Source organism: Rattus norvegicus, chromosome 1, assembly GCF_021556685.1.
Source record: "Rattus norvegicus strain SHRSP/BbbUtx chromosome 1, alternate assembly SHRSP_T2T, whole genome shotgun sequence".
NCBI classification, from domain to species: Eukaryota; Metazoa; Chordata; class Mammalia; order Rodentia; family Muridae; genus Rattus; species Rattus norvegicus.
The window spans coordinates 240,153,607-240,179,586 of record NC_141534.1 but is presented as its reverse complement, the minus strand read 5'-3'; the positions used below and the strand labels follow the sequence as shown (position 1 = coordinate 240,179,586).

The following is a 25,980-nucleotide window of genomic DNA, read 5'->3' as shown; positions in this document are numbered from 1 at the left end:
GCGGATCTCTGAACTCTAGGTCCGCTAAGGCTACACAGGGACACCTCAACACCACACACACACACACACACACACACACACACACACACTCACGCACACGCACACACAGAGTTAGAATTAAAATGCTCATTTGTGTCCAGATATGGAATCATTTTGAAATTCCATATTGCTGGAGATTTTATTTTATCTAAACCCACATACAGGGGTTGGGGATTTAGCTCAGTGGTAGAGCGCTTGCCTAGCAAGCGCAAGGCCCTGGGTTCAGTTCCCAGCTCCAAAAAAAAAAAAAAAAAAAGAGAAAAAAAAAAAAGAAAAAAAACCCAAATAAACCCACATACATTTAGTAAGGACTTGGGTCTAATCAAAGCCAAGACTTTTCATCTCTCAAAGTTTTCTCCTTTCTCTTTAATCAGTGAGAAACAGCTGGACTCTAATGTATGTAGGGATTGGTAGCTGCTATCCTCTCGGGCCCCATTTTCTTGGATTTCATGCAGGAGGAACACAGCCACCAAATCAGAAAGGGGCAACAGAGAAGCTAAGCGAGGATACTGAGGACTGGTGTGAAGCCCCAGGCTCGCTGTACCCTGTCAGGAGTGCACTGTGAACTTGGTGCTGCCATCCCCATGCCTTTACTTTATGCAGCACCTGTCCTGTCCTCTGCTACCCGGGTGAAGTCCAAACGACTGCGGCTGTGTTTCTCTGCATGTCTTAGTACAGTCTACACAGAGAGTTTGGAGAGATGAGGCACACCTCCCTAATGAAGTCTCTGATTAGGCCCACGTCTTTACTCCTCACTAAAGGAATGTGGCTTTAGATAAAAACATCTCCAGCAATGTGGAATTTCAAAATGAAAGTTAGCACCAGTCACAGGTAGGTGGGTGTCTGCTGTGGGACTAGGTCAGGGTGGCTGCGGCAGTGGTCGGGGGAGGAGAGTCAAGAGCTAGTGAGTTTCCCAGCCAGTGTGAACCTAGTGCAGCGCTGATCCCTGCCCTGCCTGCCCTGCGGTTCTGTGTGCTGGTAAATAGTTCCCGGAGTACCTCCTTCAGTGTATGTGCAATTTAAACATTTTACTCATTCTAAAACCTGCTTATTTTAAGACACTCCCCTGGAAGAAACTCATAACAGACTTGCTGAGAATATCCTTCTCATCTGAATTTTACACCATTCTTTGTGTCTTGTTTTGAGCTTATCTTACTGGTTTAAGGATGTGCCTGAGAGGGTGCTGGAGAGATGGCTCAGTGGTTAAGAGCACTGACTGCTCTTCATGAGGTCCTGAGTTCAAATCCCAGCAACCACGTGGTGGCTCACAACCATCTGTAATAGGATCTGATGCCCTCTTCTGGTGTGTCTGAAGACAGCTACAGTTTACTTTTATAGAATAAATACTAGAGTTAGAGGTGTCTGTGAGCCCCTGACATGGGTGCTGGGAACTGAGCTCAATCTTGATAAGTGAGCAGCAAAGCTTTAACCACTGAGCAGCTCTGCATCTCCTAGAACATTCATCATCTTTCCTAAAGGAATCCCTGCACTCCCCAGTCAGCTGTTGTCAGTGTGAATTTCCTCAGTGCAGCCAACCACATGTGGTCTGTGGAACAGAGCTGTCCGACTAACCCTGTATTGTGTTGTTTTGTTTCGTTTCAGGCCCTGAAAATCCTTGGCTGGTTCAGGCCTATGTCTCAGCAGCTAAACACCCCTTTGCTTCTGTGGTGGCCCAGGAGGTTTTTCAGAGTGGGATCATTCCTTCTGACACCGACTTCCGAATCTACAGGGATTTTGGGAACATTCCAGGTATTTTGTCTGTGGTCACCTGGTGTTGTGTCACAAAAACAAACTTTATTTCTTTTTTTTTTCTTTTTTAAGATTGATTTATTTTATGTGAGTACACTGTAGCTGTCTTCAGACACACCAGAAGAGGGCATCAGATCCCATTATAGATGGTTGTGAGCCACCCTGTGGTTTCTGGGATTTGAACTCAGGACCTCTGGAAGGGCAGTCAGCACTCTTAACCATTGAGCCATCTCTCCAGCCCAAACTTTATTTCTTGAAAGTTGTAATAGCTTCTGAGAGGACACTATATGTGAGATATTTTTTTTTTTTTTGGTTCTTTTTTTCGGAGCTGGGGACCGAACCCAGGGCCTTGCGCTTCCTAGGTAAGCGCTCTACCACTGAGCTAAATCCCCAACCCCATTTTCTTCTGACTCACTGTCTTAGTTAGGGTTTTCCTGCTGTGAACAGACACCATGACCAAGGCAACTCTTATAAGGACGACATTTAATTGGGGCTGGCTTACAGGTTCAGAGGTTCAATCCATTATCAACATGGGAACATGGCAGTGTCTAGGCCGGCATAGTAGAGGAGGAGCTGAGAGTTCTACGTCTAGGAGAAGACTGGCTCCTCTGGCAGCTAGGACAAGCCCCTACCCAGAGTGACACATTTCGTCCAACAAGGCCACACCTCTTAATAGTACCACTCCCTGGGCCAAGCATATTCAAACTACCACACTCAAGGAAGTAGAGTTCTTGATGTTATCGTTTCAAAGCCCTATGGTAATTTAAATGGTTGCCTTCTCTATGGTGTTGCTGTGCACCAGTGTGGGAGAGGAGAGACCTGGTTAACCTCATTCTCCAGGTGCCAGGGATCCTCAGGGTTTTGACTCCTACGCTGCTGTCTTGCTTTTCCAATTCCTTTGATGATTTTTAAAGTTTATTTGGAATTTAAATTTGGCTCTTAACTGCCTAAATTCTGTTATGAAAACTTTCTCTCCCTAATGTATGACTTAAAACTTAAAATGGTTCCTTAATTACTATGTTTTAAATTATTGACCATAGTTATAGATTTTTAAAATTTAATTTATTTCTTCACCTCGCATCCCAGTATCAACCCCTCCTCCCCTCAGCCCCCTGGTTCTAGAGTTTGTAAGAACAGAAAAGGTTTTATGTCATTCATGGATATGACCAACATCAACCTCTTGTTTTGACATTTTGTCTTTTAGAATGTAATATGTCAGACCCGGCCTAACACAAGTCTGATCTTTAAAGTAAGATGACTTTTTCCATTGTTTGTCTTAGGAATAGACTTAGCCTTTATTGAAAATGGGTACATCTATCACACCAAGTATGACACAGCGGACAGAATTCTCATAGATTCCATTCAGAGAGCAGGTTGGTATTTACAGGTTTGGTTTGATATACAGTGATGAACTATTAAGGATGATCACTAACGTATGTTCTGTAGTCTGTGTGGGAGAGAGAGAGACAGTATGTGGCCGAATGAGTTACAGACTTGGAAAGATGAGGGCTTGAATTTTAGTCTTTGATGTCTGACTTAGCCATTACTTACAAAGAGTGGCCCAGGGCTGTGGGAGGATTCGGATTCACTGAGACGTTAGAAGGCTGCAGTAGGACTGTTGAAGAGTAAAGAACACAGACGGTGAATGCTATTAGCTCTGGTAGCATCAGGACCAGGGTTTGTGCACCGGATGAAAGTAGAGAGTGGCACATGGACCCCTTGTAGGTTGGTGGGGACAGATGAGGCACTTACTTAGCACAGAAGCATTACAGCTTACCAGAGGTCTGGAGGCATTGGGGGTGGCCCTTCTGAGGCTTAGGGAGTTCATAGGGATTTGGGCTATGGAGAGGTAAAGGCACAGCAGAGAGCAGGAGGGACCCAGGGAGCAGGGGATGGGTGGTGTGCTGTGCTGTCAGACTGGAATGGAGGTAGTACTTTCAGAAATAGACGGGGATAAGGTTGAAATATATGGGGCAAGGAAGCTAGATGACTGTAAAAATTATCAAGGAGTTGGAGGTAGAGAGCTTGTCTGATGTGTGCAGGGTCCTGCAGCCCATTCCTAGCATTGAAAGATGGTTGAGAAGATGGCTCAGCAGGTAAAGGTCTTGCTGCCAAACCGACCCACATGGTGGAAGGACAGAACCAACTCCAGAAAGTTGTCCTCTGGCCTCTGCACATGTGCAGTGGTGTGCAGCACCTAGTAAATAAAAATGTGATGTACAATGTGTAAACACAGAAAGCACCTAAAGGAATAAGGAATCCCTGACGCTCTCATTAACGTGAAGTCATTACTGAACTCACTAAGGTGGTCTTAGGTGTTGTGGGCTGGCAATGTAGTGTGGAGTAGAGGGAGGAGTTCGTTTCTGACAGTCGTTTATAAGACCAGCCTTGACTGGCGCTAACAAAAGACGTGCTGGGAAACAGCTACATTTTGAGTATTTTGAGTGTTTCTCATCTAGGGTGTGTGTGTGTGTGTGTGTGTGTGTGTGTGTGTGTGTGTGTGTGTGTGTGTGTGTGTGTGTGTGTGTGTGTGTGTGTAACTTTCCTCTCTTCACGTCCACGGTTATGTCAGAAGTCTGGAGTTTCTTACCTTACTGAGGTCCACCATTCTTCCTTACTGTGTAGGGTATTAGCCAGCCTACAAGTGCTCACTACGTGTCGGCTCCCGCCTCTGCTTCCAGATGCTGGGTTACAGACCTACACCACCACACATGGCTCACCTTAAAAACATTTTTTTTTTTTTTTTCTGATGTAGGATTTCAGTCTGTAGCCCAGATGTTGCGACCTTCCTGCTCCTTCCTAACTGTGCCTTTCGTTGTTATTTGTTCTGGTTTGTTTTCCTGATGTACTGGGGTCAAACCCAGGCCTGGTGTATGCATTCCAGGAAAGCACTGTATCACTGGCCCCAGGCCAGCTCTCCGCTAGCTTTAGGGAAACTTTTATTTTTAAGACAAGGTCTTGTTGTATAGCTCAGGCCAGCTTTGAACTTGCTATGTAACATAGGCTGGCCTTGGGTTCATGATCCTCCTGTCTTCGCTTCTCCTTCCTAATCATTTTTCTAAGCTTTACTTATTTTTATGTGCACTGCTGTCTTGCCTGTATGCATGTCTGTGCGAGTGCCAGATCTCTGGAACTGGAGTTAGAGGTACTTGTGAGCTGCCATGTGGATGCCTGGAATTGAACCCAAGACCTCTAGGGCAGCAGCCAGTGCTCTTAACCACTAAACCATCTCCCTCATCCCCCTAATAATTCTTAACATGCTTTAACAACTTCATGAGAGGTGTGGTTTTTTTCTTGTTTTACCACTGATTTTCTGGTGTCAGTGTCTCGCATGGTTATAATGTATCTACCCAAGGGTAAGGCTTTGGGGTTGCATATTTGATCTTAGGGCATAGCAGGATGAGAGGGCCAAGGCTGAGCTTCTAAGTAGGAAGGAAGGACAGCAAGAGTGGGACGTTATCCGGGAAATAAGGCAAACAAGGGGAGAGCAGTGGGAGGTGGGAAGAGGTGTCCACTCAAGTTCACCCCAGGTACTTCACGTTCAGACAGCACCTGATCTACTTCTCTTCATGTGGCTGTATGTGGAAGTCACATTGGAGCAGCTTACTAGACCTTGTTATTTTTCTTCATAAAAGGTGACAACATTTTAGCAGTTCTTAAATACCTAGCTACATCTGACATGCTGGCTTCTTCCTCTGAGTACCGACATGGAAGCATGGTCTTCTTTGATGTGCTTGGCCTGCTGGTCATTGCGTACCCTTCTCGTGTTGGCTCCATAATAAACTACATGGTGGTAATGGCTGTTGTTCTGTACCTGGGAAGAAAACTGCTGCGGCCCAAACACAGGAGTAAGTCTTTCCCTTTAAAGGGTGGGTTCTGGAATTGGGGTGGGATTTGCTGAGGAGACTGTAGCCACTGTTTTTGTTTCTTCAAGGAAGCATATCTTAGTAGGAGACAATTACTGATTTACATTTTTAGGAGTTCTAGATAAATATTGAGTCAGAATGCTCATTATCCTTTGAGGGTTGGGAAGATGACAGTTTCTATGCACTCACCCTGAAACCGGCAAAGTCAGCTGGATCGTCTGCCTTGGCCAAACTAAGGGAAGACAGGCAGGGCCATGTAAGAAGGCAGGGCCATGTAAGGCCAAGCTCTGTTATGTAGTGTGAAGCCCTGTGCCCTGCAGGGATGGGCAGGAGGCTGCTCCATGTGCTCCTTGGGCTGCGTCCAGCGAACATTCAACAGCCGTGTTCATGCAGCCTCTTGTTATGGTGTGAAATCACTAACAATACTGAAATGGAACTTCAGTACTGGAAGATGTTTGCTTTTCAAAAATAAAAAAAAGCTGCTAGAATTGTTTCTTTACTTACTAATAATAAATTTTAATTTCTTGAAATTCAGTAAATTTTATACTCTGATCAAGTCTGTAACCTTTGTTAAAACTAGAATTTATGGGCTGGAGAGATGGCTCAGTTGTTAAGAGCACTGACTGCTCTTTCAGAGGTCCTGAGTTCAAATCCCAGCAACCACAGGGTGGCTCACAACCATCTGTAATGAGATCCAATGCCCTCTTCTGGTGTATCTGAAGACAGCTACAGTGTACTTACATATAATAAATAAATAAATCTTTAAAAAAAAACAAACTAGAATTTATACAACCAAAAAGAAAAAAAGGTTTGTAGAGGTTGACTTTTTATTTTTTAAAAAATACCTATTTTGTGTGTGTGGGTATGGGCACATGTTCATTTATGGAGATCAGAGATCAGCTTGTGAGAATTGGCTCTCTCCTTCCACCACGCAGGTCCTGGGGTCAGACCGAGCTCATCAATATGGCCTGCTGAGCTCTCCTGCCAGTCCTATAGACTGACTGTTAGTGAGAAGCCTCAGGAGGTCTTCTGTGCTACAGCCTGCAGCACACAGCCCTGAGACAGACACAGTTCTGCTTCTCTTCTGCTTGAAATGTTGAGAGTTTAAATTGTCATCTTATTACAATATAAGTGTTCAACAGCAATTGAAATAATTCTTTATTACCAGTCATTTCCCTGTCATTACTTCTCAGTGTCATTATCTTTAAAAGCATTTAACATGTATTTATTTACCTACTTGCTTGTGTGTGTGCCTGTGTGAAGTCAGTAGACAGCTGTTGTCCTTGGGCTCTGGGGATTGAACTTAGGCTGCCATGCTGGATGGCAAGTGCGCTTGCCTGCCGGACCATCTTGCCAGCCCTATGCTACTGTCTTTTAGCAAGAGTTTATATGCAACTGCGTCTTTTAAAATTCTTGCTAATACTTTGATAAATGAAGCATTCTAAAAGTAATGATTACTACTGGTTTCCTTAGTAAGGAGGGCATCTGAATTCCTGTGAGACATCTCTTAATTGTTCATATCCTTGGCTCTCAATGTGTTCCTTGAATATCATCCTTTATTCTTACCCCATTCTTGTGTTTGGCCATTCTCTAAAGCTATATTTAAACATTTTCACTATTTAGTAATTTTTTTGTTTTAATATTTGCCCCTTTAGCTGGTTTTGTTCTAACTGGTTTTGTATTTGATTTGATGAAGATGATGACATTAACTTTTTGTTCTCTTCATTAGATTCTAATTATGTGAGAGACTTCTTGTGCGGACTTGGCATCACTTTCATTAGCTGGTTCACCAGCCTTGTTACAGTTCTCATTATAGCAGTGTTCGTCTCCCTCATTGGACAGTCGCTCTCATGGTATAACTACTTTTATATCGCCGTTTGCCTGTATGGAACTGCAACAGTCGCCAAAATAATACTCATTCATACTCTTGCAAAAAGATTTTACTATGTGGTAAGTGGCTGATTATTTATTGTTTTCTTTTGCTGCTTTCATGAACTGAAGACAAACAAGTGAAATTATTGTGTATGGTTCTTCAGAGTTGTGAGAAACTGTTTGGCTGGCTGTAGACAGTCCTGCCGTAGTTGTGTTAATTTCCTGGACTTTTCTTATTGTTAGAAGTGGGGTGCAGAATTCAAGTGAAGTTGCAAAGCTGTTTTGAGCAGTGTTTAGAATGGTGGTGGCTGTGAGGCTTGCTCGCGTGGTTCTCTGCCTCTACTGTTGTTCTAGAACTTTGTTTCCATGCACCAACCTGTACCAGTTCACTTAGTTGTAAGTGTGACGGTCAGTGCTCTCCTCTGGACTGTACGGCTGTCGGGGTGTGATTGCTGACTTCACAGCTGCATCCCTGTATTAGGCCATGTCTGATGTAACTTCTTTCCTGAAAGAATAGTGCATATAAAATCTTCTCATTGTTTTTTCCTTCACTTTGTCTTTTTATTCTTGATGTTATATCATTCCCCCTTTCTGTTATACCTTCTAATCCCTCATATATACCTCTCCTTGCTCTTTCAAATTCATAGCCTCTGCTGCCATTGTTAAACATGTATGTATACATGTTGATATTCATAAATATCACCTTTAGTTTATATAACAGTATTCATATGTCTGCTTTAGGGCTGACCATCTGGTGTTGGATAATGGATTATGCTCTCTCTGGGGAAGAGTATTTCTCCCTCTCTTAGTGTTTCTTAGTTACCTGTAGTTCTTTGTGTAGGATTGAGGCCTTGTGGTCTTTCCCTACCTGCGTTACCATGTCTGTTGTCCTTGTGCAGCTAATACTGAAGCAGTCATGGTGGTGATTCTGGATGTAGCATCTGACATTATTGGGAGACACTGTCATAGCAGACTCCTTTATCTTCCCGAGGCTCTAGAGTTGTTTGCAGATGGATTCATTGGGACTGGGATCCACACGTTTCTATTTTGATTGGTTGTGGTTTTCTATAATGGTCTCCATCTGTTGCAAAGTTTCTTTGATGCAGGGTAAGGACTATAGTTCTGTGTGGATATAAGGACAAATATTTAGTATGTAGTTAGGGGTAATCCTGGTTTGGTAAAGTGGTGGCTGAAGGTCCTCCAAGATCCATGACATAACACGCCCTGGTAGGTGGCTAGGTTCCCTGTACCAGGCATTGTTTCCCTCCTGTTGAGTAGGTCGTAAGTCCGATTTGAGAGCTTGCTTCCCACCCAGCTGTGAGAGCCACTACTGTACCTTAGGGTTTTCTTGCCCTGCAGGTCATTGTGGTTCATAGGCATCGTAGTTGGGTAGGCAGGACTACGGGGTGCTTCCTCCCTTGGGAATCTTGCATGCTGTAGTCTAGTACCATGAGAGCTAGTCCTCAGGCAGGAGGCACTCAGATCTAGCTTACAAGCATTGGGTCCCTGTGTCTGCATGGCGTCTTCAGCAATAGGGACTTCTTGAGAGGGGCAGCTGAGGGCAACTAACAATAGCCTTTAATGTTTTGGGAGTGAGTCTCTTGGGCAACCCTGATTAAAGACTTATATCATCTGGTGTGGTTTTGTACATTTTGTCTAGCTTTTCCCAAACTTCTGTCTTTGGTGCTCTTGCTTTCCCACTGACATTAGGAGACACAGTGAAGGGCATCAGCAACCATTTGTTTCCTCTGCAGCAAATGCTTAGCTATAGACATCTTTGTGTGGGTTGTTACTGTGTCATTCTTGATGGCTGCAGGCCTAGAACAGTCAAGGGGAAAGAGCGCACCTTGCTTTTTCTACACTGGTCTCTCACAGGCTGTGGCTTGCTTATAAGAGCTATGTTTGCTGGCTGATTCCCAAGGACCTACCTTTTCTGCCTACCCAAGTGGGATTAGCAGTGAGTGCCAGTGTACCCAGCTTGTTTATGTGGGCTCTGCATACCCAGTACTTTACTAGCTCCTAAGGCCCCCTCCCCCTTTCTTTGTATTTTGGTTTTGCTTTTACTTTTGAGACAGGGTTTCACTAAATTTCCTCAAGCTGGCCCTGAACTCACCCTGAATCCCAGGTGGCTCTTGACCATGTGTTCCCTGTTTCCTGGGTAGCTGGGATTGCAGGCCTCTACCACCAGCAGCCTTGTTGGCTGAGTGCTCCCAAGAGAATGTGATCTCTTCCTCTGAGCGCAGCTTCATCTGGTGAGGTGTAAGGACTGATGTGCTTCAGAAGTCAAGCAGCTAAAGAGTTCTGGGAGGATGCAGGGGCCAGAGACAGGGCCTGCACTGACTGAGCCTTTGTTTATGGAGATGGTGGCTCCGAAAGGGCTTTAGAAACAAGATAGAAAACAGGCTATTGATCAGTCAACAAAGTAGGACTGCTTCTGCACAAGACCCATGTGAGCCACAGTCAAAGTAAAAGCCCAGTGTGGTGAAGACAAGACGAGAAAAACCTTAGGAAGCAAAAAGTGGGTCAGGGTGAAATTTGAGATTGGAGGTTGGCCCTAAGCCACCATTAACCTTTTGTCAGCAGGACAGAGGTGAGTAGTTTTATGATTTTAGTAAGGAAACTCTGGCAACTCTATAGGAAAAGGACAGGATAAGGGAAGGATCAGTAGAGGTGGATGAAAATAGATTTGAGGAGTATTATTTCATTTGTACAGCTTTGGCACTTACTGTCAAGTATGTTCAGTCATTTTAGTGTTCCTTAGTCCTTAGAGTAAGGACTAAGCTCTTTGAGTGCATTCAGTTTCAGATTGAATTACTGTGACTATTATGATTTTGAATTTTCTTAGACAGTCTCAGAGACTACGTTCCCAAATTTGGGTAAGAATCTTGCACTGTAGCCTGACTTCAAACTTCAGGTTGTCCTACCTCAGCTTCTGGAGTGCTGGGATTACCAAAAGGCACCACCTTATCAAGCCTTAAGATTGAGTTCTGAGAATTATTTTCTTTTTTAAGACCATGCCTCTAATACTGGGTTGAACATCTAAGTATTTAACCATTCAAACCTGTTTGCCAGTGAACTTTAAAGTAGGATCTCTAAAGACAAAGCTCTCTGGGGAAGTAATGATGAGAGTGAGAGAAAGAAGTTTAAAGGCAGCCATTCCCTCCTTGGTGTGTGTGCACTGTAATTATGACTTTGAGGCGTGCACATGTTAAAATGCTTGGAGTTCCTTGGGCAGCTTTCTTCTGAAATAGTATAAGGTGCGTGCCCTTGGGCTTCACATCTTTAAAAGGAACCTCACAGTTTGTAAGTTAGTGTCAAGAACAGAAAGGTGGCCCAGCAGCAGGGGTGATGAAGTGGGAATAGGAGAGGAAAGCCACATGTCCGCCATGGCCGTTGCTGTGATGGTGTGGTTTGATGGGCAGCTCTGTGGGCTGCAGCAGCTGGTCATGTCCTGCATGCACCACTGCTCTAGACTGCTTCAACAGTGTCTGCAAGTTGCAGCAGCAGAACATGGGGTGGGTGTTTTTAGGGTCTTATGACAGGAAGAGCAGAGTTGCCTCTGCTTCCTTATCATGTTGATTGCCCCATCCTGTGCAGCAGTTGGACTTCATCAGTTTGAAGGGTTGACCCTGCTGAAAATAAGACACATTGGCCTTGAGATAGAAAGTGCAACAAGGTCTTTCTGAATGTCAGTGAGTGAGACTGTACCTCTCTTTCTTTCAGAACGCCAGCGACCTGTATCTGGGAGAACTGTTCTTTGACACCTCACTGTTTGTGCACTGTGGTTTTCTTGTTGCTTTAACTGCTCAGGGCTTCTGCTCTGCATTCATGAGTGCTGTCTGGGTAGCTTTTCCATTGCTCACAAAGCTTTGTGTGTACAAGGACTTCAAGAAGCACGGTAGGGTAATTTTGGTTTTTTTTTTTTGATTAAAAATGGGGAATATGTAAGAAAGGCAAGGCTCCCAGAAGATTACTTGACCAAATTATCTTTCTAAAATGTTTTAATTTTTTATGCCATGCAAGTATCTTATACTGTATACTCCATCCCATTCTCACATTTCTGAACACATGCTACTATATTGCTTTAACATTATTTGTATTTTATTCTCCCTGATGAAATGTCTGATTGCACAAGATCACATGTACCAAAGGAACTGGAGTCCCATCTGACCCAGTTTCTGTCAAGTGCCAAAGCAGGTAAACACTGAAGGTGAGCCTGCCTCACAGCCCAGAATCCCATAGTTGTTTTCTTTCTTCTCCCCTAGGTGCCAAAGGAAGATTTATTGCTCTTTACTTATTGGGGATGTTCATCCCGTATCTTTATGGACTATACCTCATCTGGGCTGTATTTGAGATGTTTACTCCTATCCTTGGAAGAAGCGGTTCGGAAATCCCTCCTGATGTTGTGCTAGCATCCATTTTGGCTGTCTGTGTGATGATTCTCTCCTCCTATTTTGTAAGGAAAAATGGACTGTTTTTATTTTTTATATATGTGATGACAGCTGTACTGGATTCTGTGAAATTATGTTGCTCATGCTTTATTAAGAAAATTAAACAAAAGGGGTGGGGTCACTGCTTGTGCATAGTCAGTTTAATATGCCAAGAAAATGTAGAGTGATGTGGTGGTCCAGCACTCAGGAGGTAGAGACAGAGGCTCTCTGTGAGTTCCAGACCAGCCAGGGCTCCATGGTGAGACCGCGTTTTGTTGTTTCTGTTTTAATGTTAACACATACACATACACACGCACACACACACACACACGCACACACGCGCACACACACGCACACACACACACACACACACGCGCACACGCGCACACACACGCACACACACGCACACACGCACACACACACGCACACACTGCCTTCCTAGATGATTTCCCTCTTTTCCTCCTCACCTGGAGACAGGTTCTCACTCTGGCTTAGACCTATGGGTCACCAGGGTGGCCTTGACTTGTGGTACTCCTCATGCCCCAACCTCCCAAGTGCTGGGAGCATCATACTAGCATCTAAATCCTCTTTTCAAATAGCCTTCCATCCCAGCAGATGTGAATGTATAGAACAAACTTTGCAGATCGAGATGTACTGTTCCCGAGCTTTCAGAGTAGATCCTGTGTTTTGAAGTTAGTAAGAGGCCAATTCACGGTAGTTTAGGGTTTGTGTGTGTGTGTGTGTATGTGTGTGTGTGTGTGTGTGTGTGTGTGTATGTGCAGGGGTGTGTGAGATCTAAGTGTTTTCATTATCATTTTACTGTCAGATCAACATTCATGAGTTTGCCCCTTGGGGTAATATCCAAACACGCTTTTGTCTCTGAGTCTTTCAGTAGATGTCCAGGTATGGAGTCTTACCTTTGCCTGCCTGTGTGCTTCTTTTCCCATGGGACACCTTAAAGGAACGGAAAGATGGTTGGTCAGTATGGACCAGACCCCTCAGGAGATGTTCTTTTGGCATGATGTCTGAGGTTGATGGTGAGCCTCTCTAGATCTGAGGCCAGGGGACCAAGTAGAGAGAGGGATTGGAGTTCTTCAGAGCTTAGGTTTCATGGATAGGATAGTGAGCCTTTCTCTACCACTGTAGTAAAGGGTGTTCCTCGTAGAGATAGGTTCTGAGGATCTAGGGAGGTAAGAGGGTCACCACAGTTACAGTGCATGCCATGCATGCCATCCATAGCTGTTCCCTCCCTCACTTGTCAGGAGTGCCCGGCCGGCGTACATGGCTTCACATACGTAGCCATATAAAATAGCTGTAATGCAAGTGCTTGCCCGGCGTACATGGCTTCACATACGTAGCCATATAAAATAGCTGTAATGCAAGTGCTTGCTGTCGGCTACACTAGTGTTCAAAGGGACCTGACATCCTGACTGGCAACCAGACTGAGAGAGTGCTCGCCTCTCCTGCATGAGCCTAGGCTCAGCTCCCCATACTGAAAGAACCTAACCCCCGACAAACAACAAACCTACACGGTCATTATTCCCTTCTGTTGTTTACAGAGGTGATGGAATGCTGATGTTGCTTGCTTACTTCTTTTAGTTTTATTATTAATCCTTCAACCCTGTATTTCTGTATTTGTTAAGTGTAGTTGCTTTTCCTTTCACTGTGGCAAAATACCTGATAAAAATAGGAAAGAAAAAACTTACTTTGGGTCATGGTTCCCGAGGGCACTGCCATCATGTGGGAAAGGCATGGTGGTGCTTCTGGTGGCAGGAATCTGTGGCAGGTCTGAGTGGGACCATGACAAGAGGCCAGGGATACCAGACCCGAGGACTTGCCACCAGTGACCTACTTCCTTCACGTAGACTCTGCCACGCTAATCTCCAGTTGTCCCATGTAGTTCCTACAGCGGAGTGTTTAAACACAAAAGCTTGAGGAGAATATTTCACACTCAAACCATGATAGATGGGTTTGCTGTTGTGAGGATGAAGGGAGATTAGAGGCCTGGGCTCGGTGACACCTAACTAATCCTAGCTCTTGGGAGGCTGGGGCAGGAAGATCACGAGTTTGGAGCCAACCTTGATTACATATTGTGATGCTGCCCCCAAAAGCAAACAATGCAGCCCTGGAGGAGAGAGTAGAGTTCTGTACTCTGTAGATGGGAGTCTGGTCTAAAGTAGCTGTATTATGAATTAGGTTTTCATTATTCTACTACAGAGCAGTGGTCCTCAACCTTCCTAATGCTGTGACCCTTTAATACAGTTCCTCATGTGGTGGCCACATCCATAAAATAGTGTTGCTATCTCACAACTATAATTTTGCTAGTTACCAATCATAATGTAAATACCTGATATGTGACCCCTGCAAAAGAGTCTTTCAACCGTCAAAGGGGTCAAGACCTGTAGTTTGAGAACTGCTGTAGAAGTGATTGAACCTTTCGGTGCCTACAAAGGTGAGTTAGCATTCTGGCTTTTTACATGGGTGGGGATTTAAACTGAAGCCCTCATGTGTGCACACCAAGTGCTAGTATCTACGGAGCCATCTTCCCAGCTCCACTCCTCATTAGTTTGGGTGTTTTGAGACAAGGTCTCACATGGCCCAGACTAGCCTTAAACATTTTGAAGATGACCCTGATCTTCTGGCTTCTACTTAGCAGGTGCTGGAATTACAGGACTGGGCTACTACCCTGCTTAGCTTCTTCATTTGATTCTATACTCACTCAAGGTCTTAAAAATGATATAATATACATTTAAGACAGAATAGACCTGCAAAGGTGCTTAACTATTGACTCAAGCACACTGTCACTTTACTGCCACTCCTTAACTATTGACTCGAGCACACTGTCACTTTACTGCCACCCCTTACCTATTGACTCGAGCACACTGTCACTGTACTGCCACCCCTTACCTATTGACTCGAGCACACTGTCACTGTACTGCCACCCCTTACCTATTGACTCGACCACACTGTCACTGTACTGCCACCCCTTACCTATTGACTCGACCACACTGTCACTGTACTGCCACCCCTTACCTATTGACCCGACCACACTGTCACTGTACTGCCACCCCTTCCTCTTCGTTCTGTGAGCCCATCCAGTTAGAATTTCCCAGAAGGTGAGCCCCATAGTTTTGGAGCAGAGGGAACTTTAATTGGAAATGGTAGTTTAAAGCTGGCATTTTAGGACAGCTTTGGCAGTAGCTAGCTTGGGTGTGCCAGAACTATAGTATTATAAAAGGATTTATTTATTTTCAAATTATATACTTATAATTTTACACACACACAATTAAAATATATTTTCCTCTATTTCCTTTCCTTCAACTCTGTCATACAGCTGCTGTATGTCCAAATTTACCAGGATTCCAGTAGAGGGACAGATAGGGTTACAAGTTGTTTTGCTGTCTCACCACCTTAAACCCTGGGGTGTTTACTTCCTAATATATAAGTATAAGATCTTTCATCCAAGAATATAGTACTGTTTGGTTGAAATTACTCAGGAAAGGATACTGTAACATATGTTACTTTGCATAGAATTTGATATTTGTTTTTTTTTAAATTTCCTCTCATGAAAAATATCTTCATATTCATGTTCTCCTTGAGCTTAGGGGTAAGACAGGAAGATGAAGAGACAAAAGCAGGAGCTAGTTTCAGATAGCTTCTGAAAACTGAAGGCACTGTGAATGCGTTTTGTGTGTTATTGTCTTTCAATTTGCTGATTTAGTTGCAATAAAAAAAGCTAAGCATATTTCATGGGCTTTTCTGGATGCGAACCTTGCAACTGAGCCATTCGTGTCTACTGTTCCAAGCTCAGATTCATTGTTTAATGTTTACAATGATTAACTCAAAACAACAGTACTGTTTCACATTGTAGTTTTCCTCAAATGCATCTTCTAGAGGGTCCATCTAAAAGACTAGTCTGTAAATTTCCAGCTCTTACTAGCATGTTTCAAAATACTAGAGGTGGAATCTGAATTTTATTGAAACACATGCTTAGGCATAAAAACTTACCCTTGAGAGTTTGGCAGCTTTAATGCCATGCTTGGATTCAGTTCCACGATGTTTGCTGTGGAGGGCTGGCCATTGCTGGCCATTGAGGCACACAGGGCAGTGGCTTGGCTGCTAACAGGTTCTGGTCCTTTTTCCTCTGAAGCTTGAACACAGGATCACTGTGCTTTGGTTCCAGTCTCCCTTTGCTTTCTGGCCTGCTGTCAGGAAATGCTGTCCTGGCCTGCTGAGGCCATCTGTCATTTTCTAGGCATTCACTTAGAATGGACACAGCTGGGGAATTGCTGTTTTATTCACTGGTTTTCACTGTATATTACACAGGTTCCTAGCTTTTCTTTATTGTGTTCTAGACAATACCTACTAAAAATAGCATGTGAAACACCTCTCTACCAATGCTATGAGTTCACACTTTGCTTCTGTGCTTGTGTTTAGATTACCTTCATCTACCTTGTGAACAGCACAAAGAAAACCATTCTGACTCTAATACTGGTGTGTGCAGTCACATTCCTCCTTGTGTGCAGTGGGGCCTTTTTCCCATACAGCTCCAATCCTGACAGTCCAAAGCCGAAGAGAGTGTTTCTTCAGGTAAGGGAGGTTCTTCAGAAGCAGTGAGATTTACGATGAGACTTGCTTTGTGGGTTTTGAGCTTTACCAGTGAATAGAAAAACTGACTTTTCTGCTGTTGACATAGTTTAGTTGGTCTAGATTTCTTTGTGTATAAAGTTGCAAGGAACACTGATCATCAGTGGGCATTCTTAGTACCCAGACACACTTTCCATTATATATGAATGTATATTAAATATGCATGTGCATAATCTGGAAGCCATGAACATTTAGAACTACAAATAGCATAAGTATTTGGAAGCTAATTAAAAGTGGGCATCGATTCTCTGGAGCTGGAGTTAAGGTTGTTGTGAGCCACCTGATGTGGGTGCTGGGAACTGAACCAGAGTCTCCTGGAAGAGCAGTTCTTAACCACTAAAACATCCCTCCAGCTCCTGTTTTGGTTTTGAGACATTCTCTTCTAGTATTGCCTAGACCTGCCTTCAATTCCTGGACTCAAATGACTCTCCACTTGAGCCTTGTGAGTAGTTGAGATTATAAACACACACACTGTCCCTGATCAAGTCCTATGTTTTAAGTATGCATTCAGCTGCAGTTGTGAATTACAATAAAAGTCATTTGCATGTCTGTCATCTAGCTTAAAAGGAAAAAACCCATTAACAGTAACTTAATAAGTTTCCTCTTTATTTCCCTGTTTCTAATCAAGTCTTGGAATGATCTTTTTCTCTTTATTAAACTGGGGTAGGGATGTGGGTGACTAGCTGAACAGTTTTCTTATTGGTCTTGTTCTTTTCAGCACGTGAGTAGAACTTTTCATAACTTAGAAGGAAGCGTAGTAAAAAGAGACTCTGGAATATGGATCAATGGTTTTGATTATACTGGAATGTCTCATGTAACACCGCACATTCCGGAGATCAATGATACAATCCGAGCTCACTGTGAGGAGAACGCCCCGCTCTGTGGCTTCCCTTGGTATCTCCCAGTGCACTTTCTCATCAGGTTGGTCCATACTTTTTCTTAAGTTGGGGGTCAGTTCTCAGATTCTATCACTGTCAGGATTCAGTGAAACTTATCTTAAGTCAGTCAAGTGCTGTTTGTAACATTTCTGTATTACTACAATATTCCCATTTCTTTAGTCAGATAATGAACTCAGGAGAATAGTTTGCTATTTTAAACTTAAGTCTCTCTTCAAGAACCTTTAGTTTTAGAGTTAGACAGGGTGATGCTCCTGATGAGTATAACACAACAATAGCTGCCGCTCCCTCCCAGCCTGAGATACTGAGACAGCTGGCACGTCAGCATTCATCACGGGAAATGGGATATGCAGTGGACTTGCGAGGCAGTTCCTGTTTTGTTTTTTTTTTCCGGAGCTGAGGACCGAACCCAGGGCCTTGCGCTTTCTAGGCAAGCGCTCTACCACTGAGCTAAATCCCCAACCCCCAGTTCCTGTTTTTAAAAGGATTTATCACTTATGTGCACAGTGTGTGTGCCTTGTGCCTGTGGAGGCCAGAAGAGAGTGCTGAAATCTCTGGTTTGGCTGTGAGCACCATGTGGACAGATGCTCAGAACTGAACCTAGGTCCTCTGTTGAGAGTAGCCTGGGCTTTTTCAGTGCTGAGCCATCCCTCCAGCCCTCAACTTTTTTTTTTTTTTTTTTTTTTTTTTCTCGGAGCTGGGGACCGAACCTAGGGCCTTGCGCTTGCTAGGCAAGCGCTCTACCACTGAGCTAGATCCCCGACCCCAGCCCTCAACTTTTTAATCTTAATGTTGAGAAGGATTTGTTAACAGCCTGGCCAGCCCAGGAGCCGGACCCATTTGTCATTTCATCAGGCATTTCTCAGACCCCTTTGGGTGATCTGAACTGCTCTGTGAGTTACAGATTTACTGTTTAACTAACAGTATCCTAAATACTCACACTATCTTTCCAATAGGAAAAACTGGTATCTTCCAGCTCCAGAAATTTCCCCAAGAAATCCTGCTCATTTCAGACTTGTATCCAAAGAGAAGATGCCTTGGGATTCAATAAAGTTGACCTTTGAAGCAACAGGTGAGCCACTTTCCTTCTCACATCATTTCCTAAAGTTTTCAGTTGGCTACCAGATATGTTTTCCCATGCAACATATCAGAGAAAGTTATTTATCGATTGACTGATTGGGGTGTCTAACTCCAGAGCCAAGGCTGGCCTTTGATCATGGCCTTCCTGTCACAGCCTGCTGAGTACTGGAACCATGAACTGTCACACCTTGTACCTTAGAGTATTTCTAATAGCAGCTGAAAGTTACTTTAAGAAAATCTAATATATTTTATTGCTTAGAAGTTTTAGAATCAAAAAAATATTGGGCAGAAAGTAGTTTAAAGCTTATCAGGGTCAGTCATTTTTCTCACAAAGCCCAGATTTATTTACTCTTCTTTGAGTTCTGTTATAGATTATGCCTTTTGTTCTACTTGTTTAAGTCACTCTTCCTTACCTTGTCTACTAAAGTGTAAGCTTAAATTACCCCACTTAGATCGTTATTCCTAATATATGCATTCAGTGCTATGAATTTCCTTTTGAATACTGCCTAGGCAGTATTCAATTTTTACACTTGTCACTTTTATACCTGAGAAATTTATATTTGGCTCTGGGGCTATAAAATAGGTGTACAAATCAAACACTTACTAATAAGTCAGAGAAATTTATTTTAACATAGTTCTTTGATGTACATATGATACTGGTTATTAAAGACAAAAGGATATGTCACACACTGATAACATGGAGGTGCTCATTCCTTTTTCACATAAGGAACGACAACCGAGAACTGCCTATTAGAGGTGTTAGAGTGCCTTCTGTATTTCAAAAGCTTATCATCACTTCCACTGTATAGTCAGTGGTGCTCAGTACATTTGTACTGTATCTAAGTAAATATGTAGTACAAAACGGCAGAAGAATGTTTACAACTACTTCAGAAACTGTAAAATTTTTTCCTAGTCCCAAGACAAAATTAATTTTACAATTTTAAATGAAACTTGTCAGGAATTCAGACAGCAAGTCTGAAAGTTAAAGTCTAATACATTCTAGTCCAAAGATACTCAGATTCGGTATTTACATGCTGATGAATGGAGGTAAAAAACATTAAGTGCATGACTATTATGTTTCTGTAAGAGGATAAACTTTTGTATGGACAGTATAAATACTAATTCATAGCTCAATGACTATTGAATCTGAGCCAGTGTGTTTGAGGCAGCATTTGGTGGCATTCCTATTAAGAGAACCTGGTGCTATGTCACATGGCTGTCCTGGAACTTGTTCTGTAGATCACACTGGCCTGGAAGTCAGAGATCGGCCTCTGCCTCCCCACTGCTGGAACTAAAGGCATGCACACCACTGCCCAGCTCAGCTATGACTTTTTTTTTTTAAAAAAAGATGTATTTATTATATTTATGAGTACACTGTAGCTGTCTTCAGACACACCACAAAAGGGCATCGGATCCCATTACAAGTGGTTGTGAGTCACCATGGGGGTGCTGGGAATTGAACTCAGGACCTCTGGAAGAACAGCCAATGCTCTTAACAACTGAACCATCTCTCCAGCATGATTTTCTTTTCTTGCTACATTCTGTTTGCCTTTCCATGTTTAAAACTAATAACTCTTGTGGATCCCTATCAGTGTTCTCCCTATGAGTCTTGTCCTAGGATTTCCCCCCTAGTACTGCCAGCTGATTTACTGTTACTTCCCACCTTTAAAAAACACAATGAAGTCCTGCTGCTTGCAGAATGACTGGACTTTTTTTTTTTTTTTTTAAGATCTATTAATTCTATGTACATGAGTACGCTGTAGCTGTCTTCAAACACATCAGAAGAGGGCATCAGATCTCATTACAGACAGTTGTGAGCCACCATGTGGTTGCTGGGACCTCTTATCCGCTGAGCCGTTTCTCCAACCTAATGACTGGACTTCTTAGCAGAGAATTTTGGGTCTTTTGTATAAAGCTAATAGGCAGTGTGGAAATGTGATGGTTAACTTTGTATCTATTTGGTTAGACTGTAGTACTTTGACATCTTCTGATAACAGGTAGATAGTGGATTTGAGTCTGGTTGATCAGTTACCCTCCTCCAAATACTGAGAGTCTTAAGGAACTCACTACAGGCAGATTACTTTTAAACTCATCCTACAATCTGTTCTGGTGGTAGGCCTGGGCTGGAGATGAGGTAAATTACATTAGCAGTTACCAAGTTACCTTTCTCATTTAGATTCTGCCCTTTCTGTTCTCTCATTACTTAACCTCATTGCTAGATACTGAAAGTCCAAACTGTTAAACCTCCTTGAGCTTTGTGGAGAACCTCTCTAAAGTCAACCCACAGAAGCTTAACAGTACTGCTTGACACTGCTGATTGACTTAAATGTTCCTCTTACAGGACCAAGCCATATGTCTTTCTATGTTCGAACCCACAAAGGATCAACGCTTTCTCAGTGGTCTCTTGGCAACGGCATTCCAGTCACAAGTCGAGGAGGGGACTACTTTGTGTTTTACTCCCATGGACTCCAGGCTTCTGCGTGGCAGTTCTGGATAGAAGTGCAGGTGGGAATTTCCCAGGCTCCCAGACAGTATGTAACAACCTTGGCTTCGGTGTTCTGACTTCAGAGAACTAATTGACTTTTCTCCAGCAGGTCTCAGAGGAACAGCCAGAAGGAATGGTCACTGTGGCCATTGCTGCCCACTATCTATCAGGGGAAAACAAGAGATCATCTCAGCTGGATGCTCTGAAGGAGAAGTTCCCAGATTGGTCATTTCCCTCGGCGTGGGTTTCCACCTATAGTCTCTTTGTGTTTTAATCGTGTGAATGGGCGTTGAGTACATGCCCCCTGGACATTCCATGGGGTAGTTCCTCTCGCACGATACATAGATGTTGTAATACATGTCAATGAATTTTACTGAGCATATGTTCAAAGAGCTTTTGGGATAACACTCTTCAGGGCCAAGTACTGTATGGGTTAAACTTAGGAACAGTGATGCCTGGCCATTATGTCAGTTGAAAATTCCTGTTTTCTGACACTTAAGCACATGTGGATACTGCCAATCATGTAATTTGTATGATGTAAGCAGCATACCACTTGAGTAGCTTTCCTGTGAGGATGAAGAAAGATGTAGGCTCTGAGACCACTGTTAATGAAGTAGGCAAGTCCACCTGACAGTGGATCGTGGGTAAGATGCCATTCACTGGAGTAGTGCCTCTCTCTGCACTACAACTGCAAGTCACTGGAAAGTAAATGCCGCCGAGGTGGAAGGAAGCCTTCGGCACCTTAGATGCTCGAGCGCTGTTTCTTCAGTGTTGTTCAGTGTTTGTCTGCTCTGAAGCCTAAAGCCTGACTCCTGAGTAGCATTCAGTGTCTGTTTTCCTCCCAAACATGTTCCTGTCATTTATCTGGGGAAGAGAACATTTCTTCAGCTACATCTCTTCTCACATGTCATGGGTTGTTTCATTTGTGCAAGCACAGAACTAAACTTCTTCCCAGCACACGGAGTTGCCTGCATAGCTGCTGAGGAGGAAGAGGAGGAGCGCTGGGAGGACTGTGCATTTTGTAATATTTATTCTTTGTTTTACAGGGAGTCTGTCATACAAGGTTAATCCTTTAGAACAAAACTTTTATTGCTGCACTGGGTTTTCTGTTTCCTAGCAGGTGATCACGGCCTTGTAGCTCTCTGTAGTGAGACCTGGATGTCCTGATGTTGAGGTTGTAGCTTGTACAGGTGTGCGACAACTCTACCTGCAGTTGCTATTTCCAGGTCCTGCAGAAGGGCAGCAGGAGACCTCATGGTGCTTTTCATTTTGAAAACAGGGATGTAGCTTGTCAGGTCTGTCATGGCAGTGGCTCTTGTGACTTTTCTAGTTCCATTGGTGACAGAGGATGAGGCAAACAATAAATTATGCTAATTTCTTTTACAGTAGTAAATGTAAAAAGAAAATTTGAGTTAGTCAACAAGCATGACCCAAAATATAGTTGAAAGAAAGGCCATAGAAAGGCAAAAACAAAACAAACAATATCCTTGTCAGGTGAGAACAGGAAGGCATCTCTCAGAGTGGCCCTCAGAATTGTCAGCAAGAGCATAGTAAGTGTGCACTGCAGAAGAGCTGAAAATTGCTTGTGTGGTATGTGTCAGTTTCTTAATCATGTTCCTTGTATTGCCTGCCTAATCTCTAACGCCTTAAAAACCTGGGCCCATGGGGGCTGGGGATTTAGCTCAGTGGTAGAGCGCTTACCTAGGAAGCTCAAGGCCCTGGGTTCGGTCCCCAGCTCCGAAAAAAAAGAACCAAAAAAAAAAAAAAAAAAAAAAAAAAAAACAAAAAAACCTGGGCCCATGGACATGTAGGGCTGCAGCTGGAGCTGAATGGTAGCGTGCTGACTGTCACGTGTGGTGATACTGTAAAGTGAAGTCATTTTTTTGCTGGACTCACAGAAATCTTATCTCAACAGTGCTTCAAGTATCCAGCTCCCGCTGTGTAAGTCTTGTCCGTCAGGCAGTACTGAAGGCTTGACGGTCCAGCTTTATGTCCAGCTTGTGAAGAACCACAGCTGAGGGAAATAAGTAACAGTACTAATAGCTCAATGAATTTCAAAAGACAGGCGTATGTTCTGTGCCTGGGTTCATCTGAAATTGATTACTAGACATTATGGGGGAGGGGTGCAACATGTCATGCTGAAGCAGGACAAAAAAGCCAAGATGTCCTCTGACTTCTGTCCTTTGAGCCTTTATACTGCCTTTTCAGTATAATCAATCATGGTTTTCTGTCTGTCTTTGGGTTGTTTCTCTATGCAAATGATTTTGATTTTCTCTTAAGATTATTATGCAGCCACTAACAAAAGGTTCAGTTTCAGGGCATGCTTTAAGGCCAGAAATGGTCAAGTAATTACATACAGTATTCATGGCTTTTAAAAAGCACACTGTCGTTATCAGTAGCTCCTTTCCCTTTTGAAGATTACCTGACCACTTGTGTCGTTCTCTTCTCAAAAGACAGTTCCAGGTCTAAGTAATGCATCCCCCAATGAGTATAAACTCAAGCAGCACATTAGGAAGAAGCATAAAGAACTGACTTTACAGTTCTTAATTTTTTAAGGAAGACTGTTCTATACAGCATTTCCAGTTTAGCAGCTATAACTAAATGTCTAAGATCCCCCACCCTGTCTTGCTGTGAAGGAGGTTAGACCACAAGCCAGCCTAGGTGACTCAGGAAGCTGTTGGAAGAACATGTCTGTCCATCTCTTTTCCACTTCTTTATTGACTTGTTGAAGGTTAATTGTTGCCTTACAATGTTACTGAAATAAACTTTTTAACATACTGGTTGGAAAAAAATGGATCTTTTACAACTGCTTTTTATTGTATCCTAATATTTCCAGGCTATTTTATATCTCTAGTCTGTCTATATAGATCTCTATCTATCTATCTATCTATCTATCTATCTATCTATCTATCTATCCTCTTTAAAATGACCTATATGGCTTTCATATGACTGCTATTTTAATAAGTGGCAGAAGCAAAGAATTCAAGATAGAAATGCTCACTTCACTTGGAATCTTTTTACCTGGAGTGAAATTTTACACCTGAATTTCAGAGAAATAAAAAGAACCTGTTTAGCAAATGGTAAAATCCTGAGGGGTTGGGGATTTAGCTCAGTGGTAGAGCACTTGCCTAGCAATCACGAGGCCCTCGGTTCAGTCCCCAGCTCCGAAAAAAAAGAAAAGGAAAAAAAAAATCCTGAGTATATTTAGGTTTAAATTTTCTTCACTGGGAGAGGAAATCACAAAAGGAAACCTTTTTAAAACTGTGGCTAGGGGGGCTTGGGGATTTAGCTCAGTGGTAGAACGCTTGCCTAGGAAGCGCAAGGCCCTGGGTTCGGTCCCCAGCTCCGAAAAAAAGAACCAAAACAAACAAACAAACAAAAAACAAAACAAACAAACAAAAAAAAACTGGCTAGGGATGAGAGCGAGCAAAGAAGCTACATTGCAGCCTGTGGTCACAGGGAAGGCTGACACCAGGGCCAAGCCCACAGCATTTCTCTAAGCGCTTAGTTTCTGAGGAGATTCTGTCCCAGCAGTTCAAGGTGAAACATCAATTTTTGTTCTTTTCATTTTAGGGCCAATAAAGTCATAATGCACATATGCCTCAGTATATTGAACTTAAAAATTATGATTGCAAAATTTATTGAGAATTTATTTAATCCAGTATCCTGACCAAATGGGATCAGTGAAATGGACCAAACAATGAACAATCTTATGACCATCTCAGAAGGATGGTCTGTTTTTCTCTTTTCTGAGAAAGAGGCTGTTTTTATCTCCAAATGATCTGTTTGGATATCAGCAAGAAATTTAACTGTATATATTGACTTTCAAGTAGTTATGCTGAGCCAAAACAATACAGCAAAACAAAACTTTAAAAAAGTATACAAGAACCAAAGACTAATTTCATAACCTTGCTGAGTTTCTTGCTTTGCGGCTTCCTAGTTCTACGAGTTACACATTATGTATTTTATCAGTCAAACCCAGCCCGATTCTACCCAGGAAGGGTCACCAGTGAAAACCCAGAGCATCATACTTACTGACAAGAGACTTCCTTCAGACAGGAGGAAGGCAAAATATCAACTGCCACTCCTCTTGATATCACTCTGGTGGCTCCAGCCAGGACAACTTGGCATGCAAAGACAAAACATCCAGATCTGAAAGTGCAGCTAAAATTCTACCTGGTTGCAGATGACATCATCATCCACATGGAAAATCACAGAATGCAAAGATGAAATTAAGCATTCCACTTAGAAGAATACCACGAAGAATGACAGAGTAAAGGCAAGGAAGTTCAAGACATTGCTGAATGGAATCAGAGGGCTAAAATGAAGGAGACATCTGTGGTCTGGGAAGCATGATATGAAGAAGGGCTGCCTTCTCCTAACAGACTTGTTTACACATTGCACACCATCTCTACAGAGCCCATCTGGAGTGTATGCACACTGAAAAGTTGATCTGAAATCCACAGGGAGCCACAGGAGTCCTACAACAGTCACAGCAGCCTTGGGGTAAAGGGAGTACTTGTACCTCCAAAGCTTCCTAGGGAGCAAGAATCCCCAGGAAAGAGACCTCACATTTATAGTGTGTCTATTAAAAACAAAAAACGCATTGTAGTGTTTTTGACAGTTCAGTTGGGAAAAAAAATCTTCATAAATTGTACTCAGAACATTCCATATGTAATAGAGTTAGTCCTTCAAATATACAAAAATTAACTCAAAAATGTGTCTAAATGTTTAAGTTACAACTCTCAAGCAGAGGCATAAATATTACAGCCTTGGGTTAAATAGTTGTTTCCTAACTGTGGCACAAACGCACAAGCAACAAGGAGAATAAACTGAACTCCCATCACCATGAGAAGTGCTGCAGCCAGCACAGACGCACGCCTTTAACCCCAGCACTCGGGAGGCAGAGGCAGGTG

General features: G+C 43.0%; 1 protein-coding gene and 1 long non-coding RNA gene across 4 annotated transcripts in view; one reads left to right on the top strand and one right to left on the bottom strand.

The window, feature by feature from the left end:
• The window catches only part of Ermp1 (endoplasmic reticulum metallopeptidase 1), a 37,923-nt gene extending 14,067 nt beyond the window's left edge, over positions 1–23,856 (top strand). Inside the window, 12 exon segments of one of the 3 annotated variants that reach the window (NM_184050.2) lie at positions 1,642–1,788; positions 3,069–3,161; positions 5,424–5,636; positions 7,384–7,604; positions 11,250–11,424; positions 11,792–11,982; positions 16,394–16,546; positions 17,322–17,524; positions 18,456–18,571; positions 20,921–21,084; positions 21,174–22,712; positions 22,850–23,856. In NM_184050.2, coding sequence (NP_908939.2) covers positions 1,642–1,788; positions 3,069–3,161; positions 5,424–5,636; positions 7,384–7,604; positions 11,250–11,424; positions 11,792–11,982; positions 16,394–16,546; positions 17,322–17,524; positions 18,456–18,571; positions 20,921–21,084; positions 21,174–21,338 — 1,841 coding nt within the window. In that variant the 3' untranslated portion in view covers positions 21,339–22,712; positions 22,850–23,856. 3 annotated transcript variants of the gene reach the window in all.
• Positions 4,249–11,255, bottom strand: LOC147997093 (uncharacterized). The gene is made up of 2 exons (XR_015653187.1): positions 8,395–11,255; positions 4,249–8,031 (listed from the first exon to the last, which is right to left on the bottom strand). It is a non-coding gene; the product is annotated as an uncharacterized LOC147997093 (long non-coding RNA).
• Positions 23,857–25,980: the final 2,124 nt, after the last annotated feature.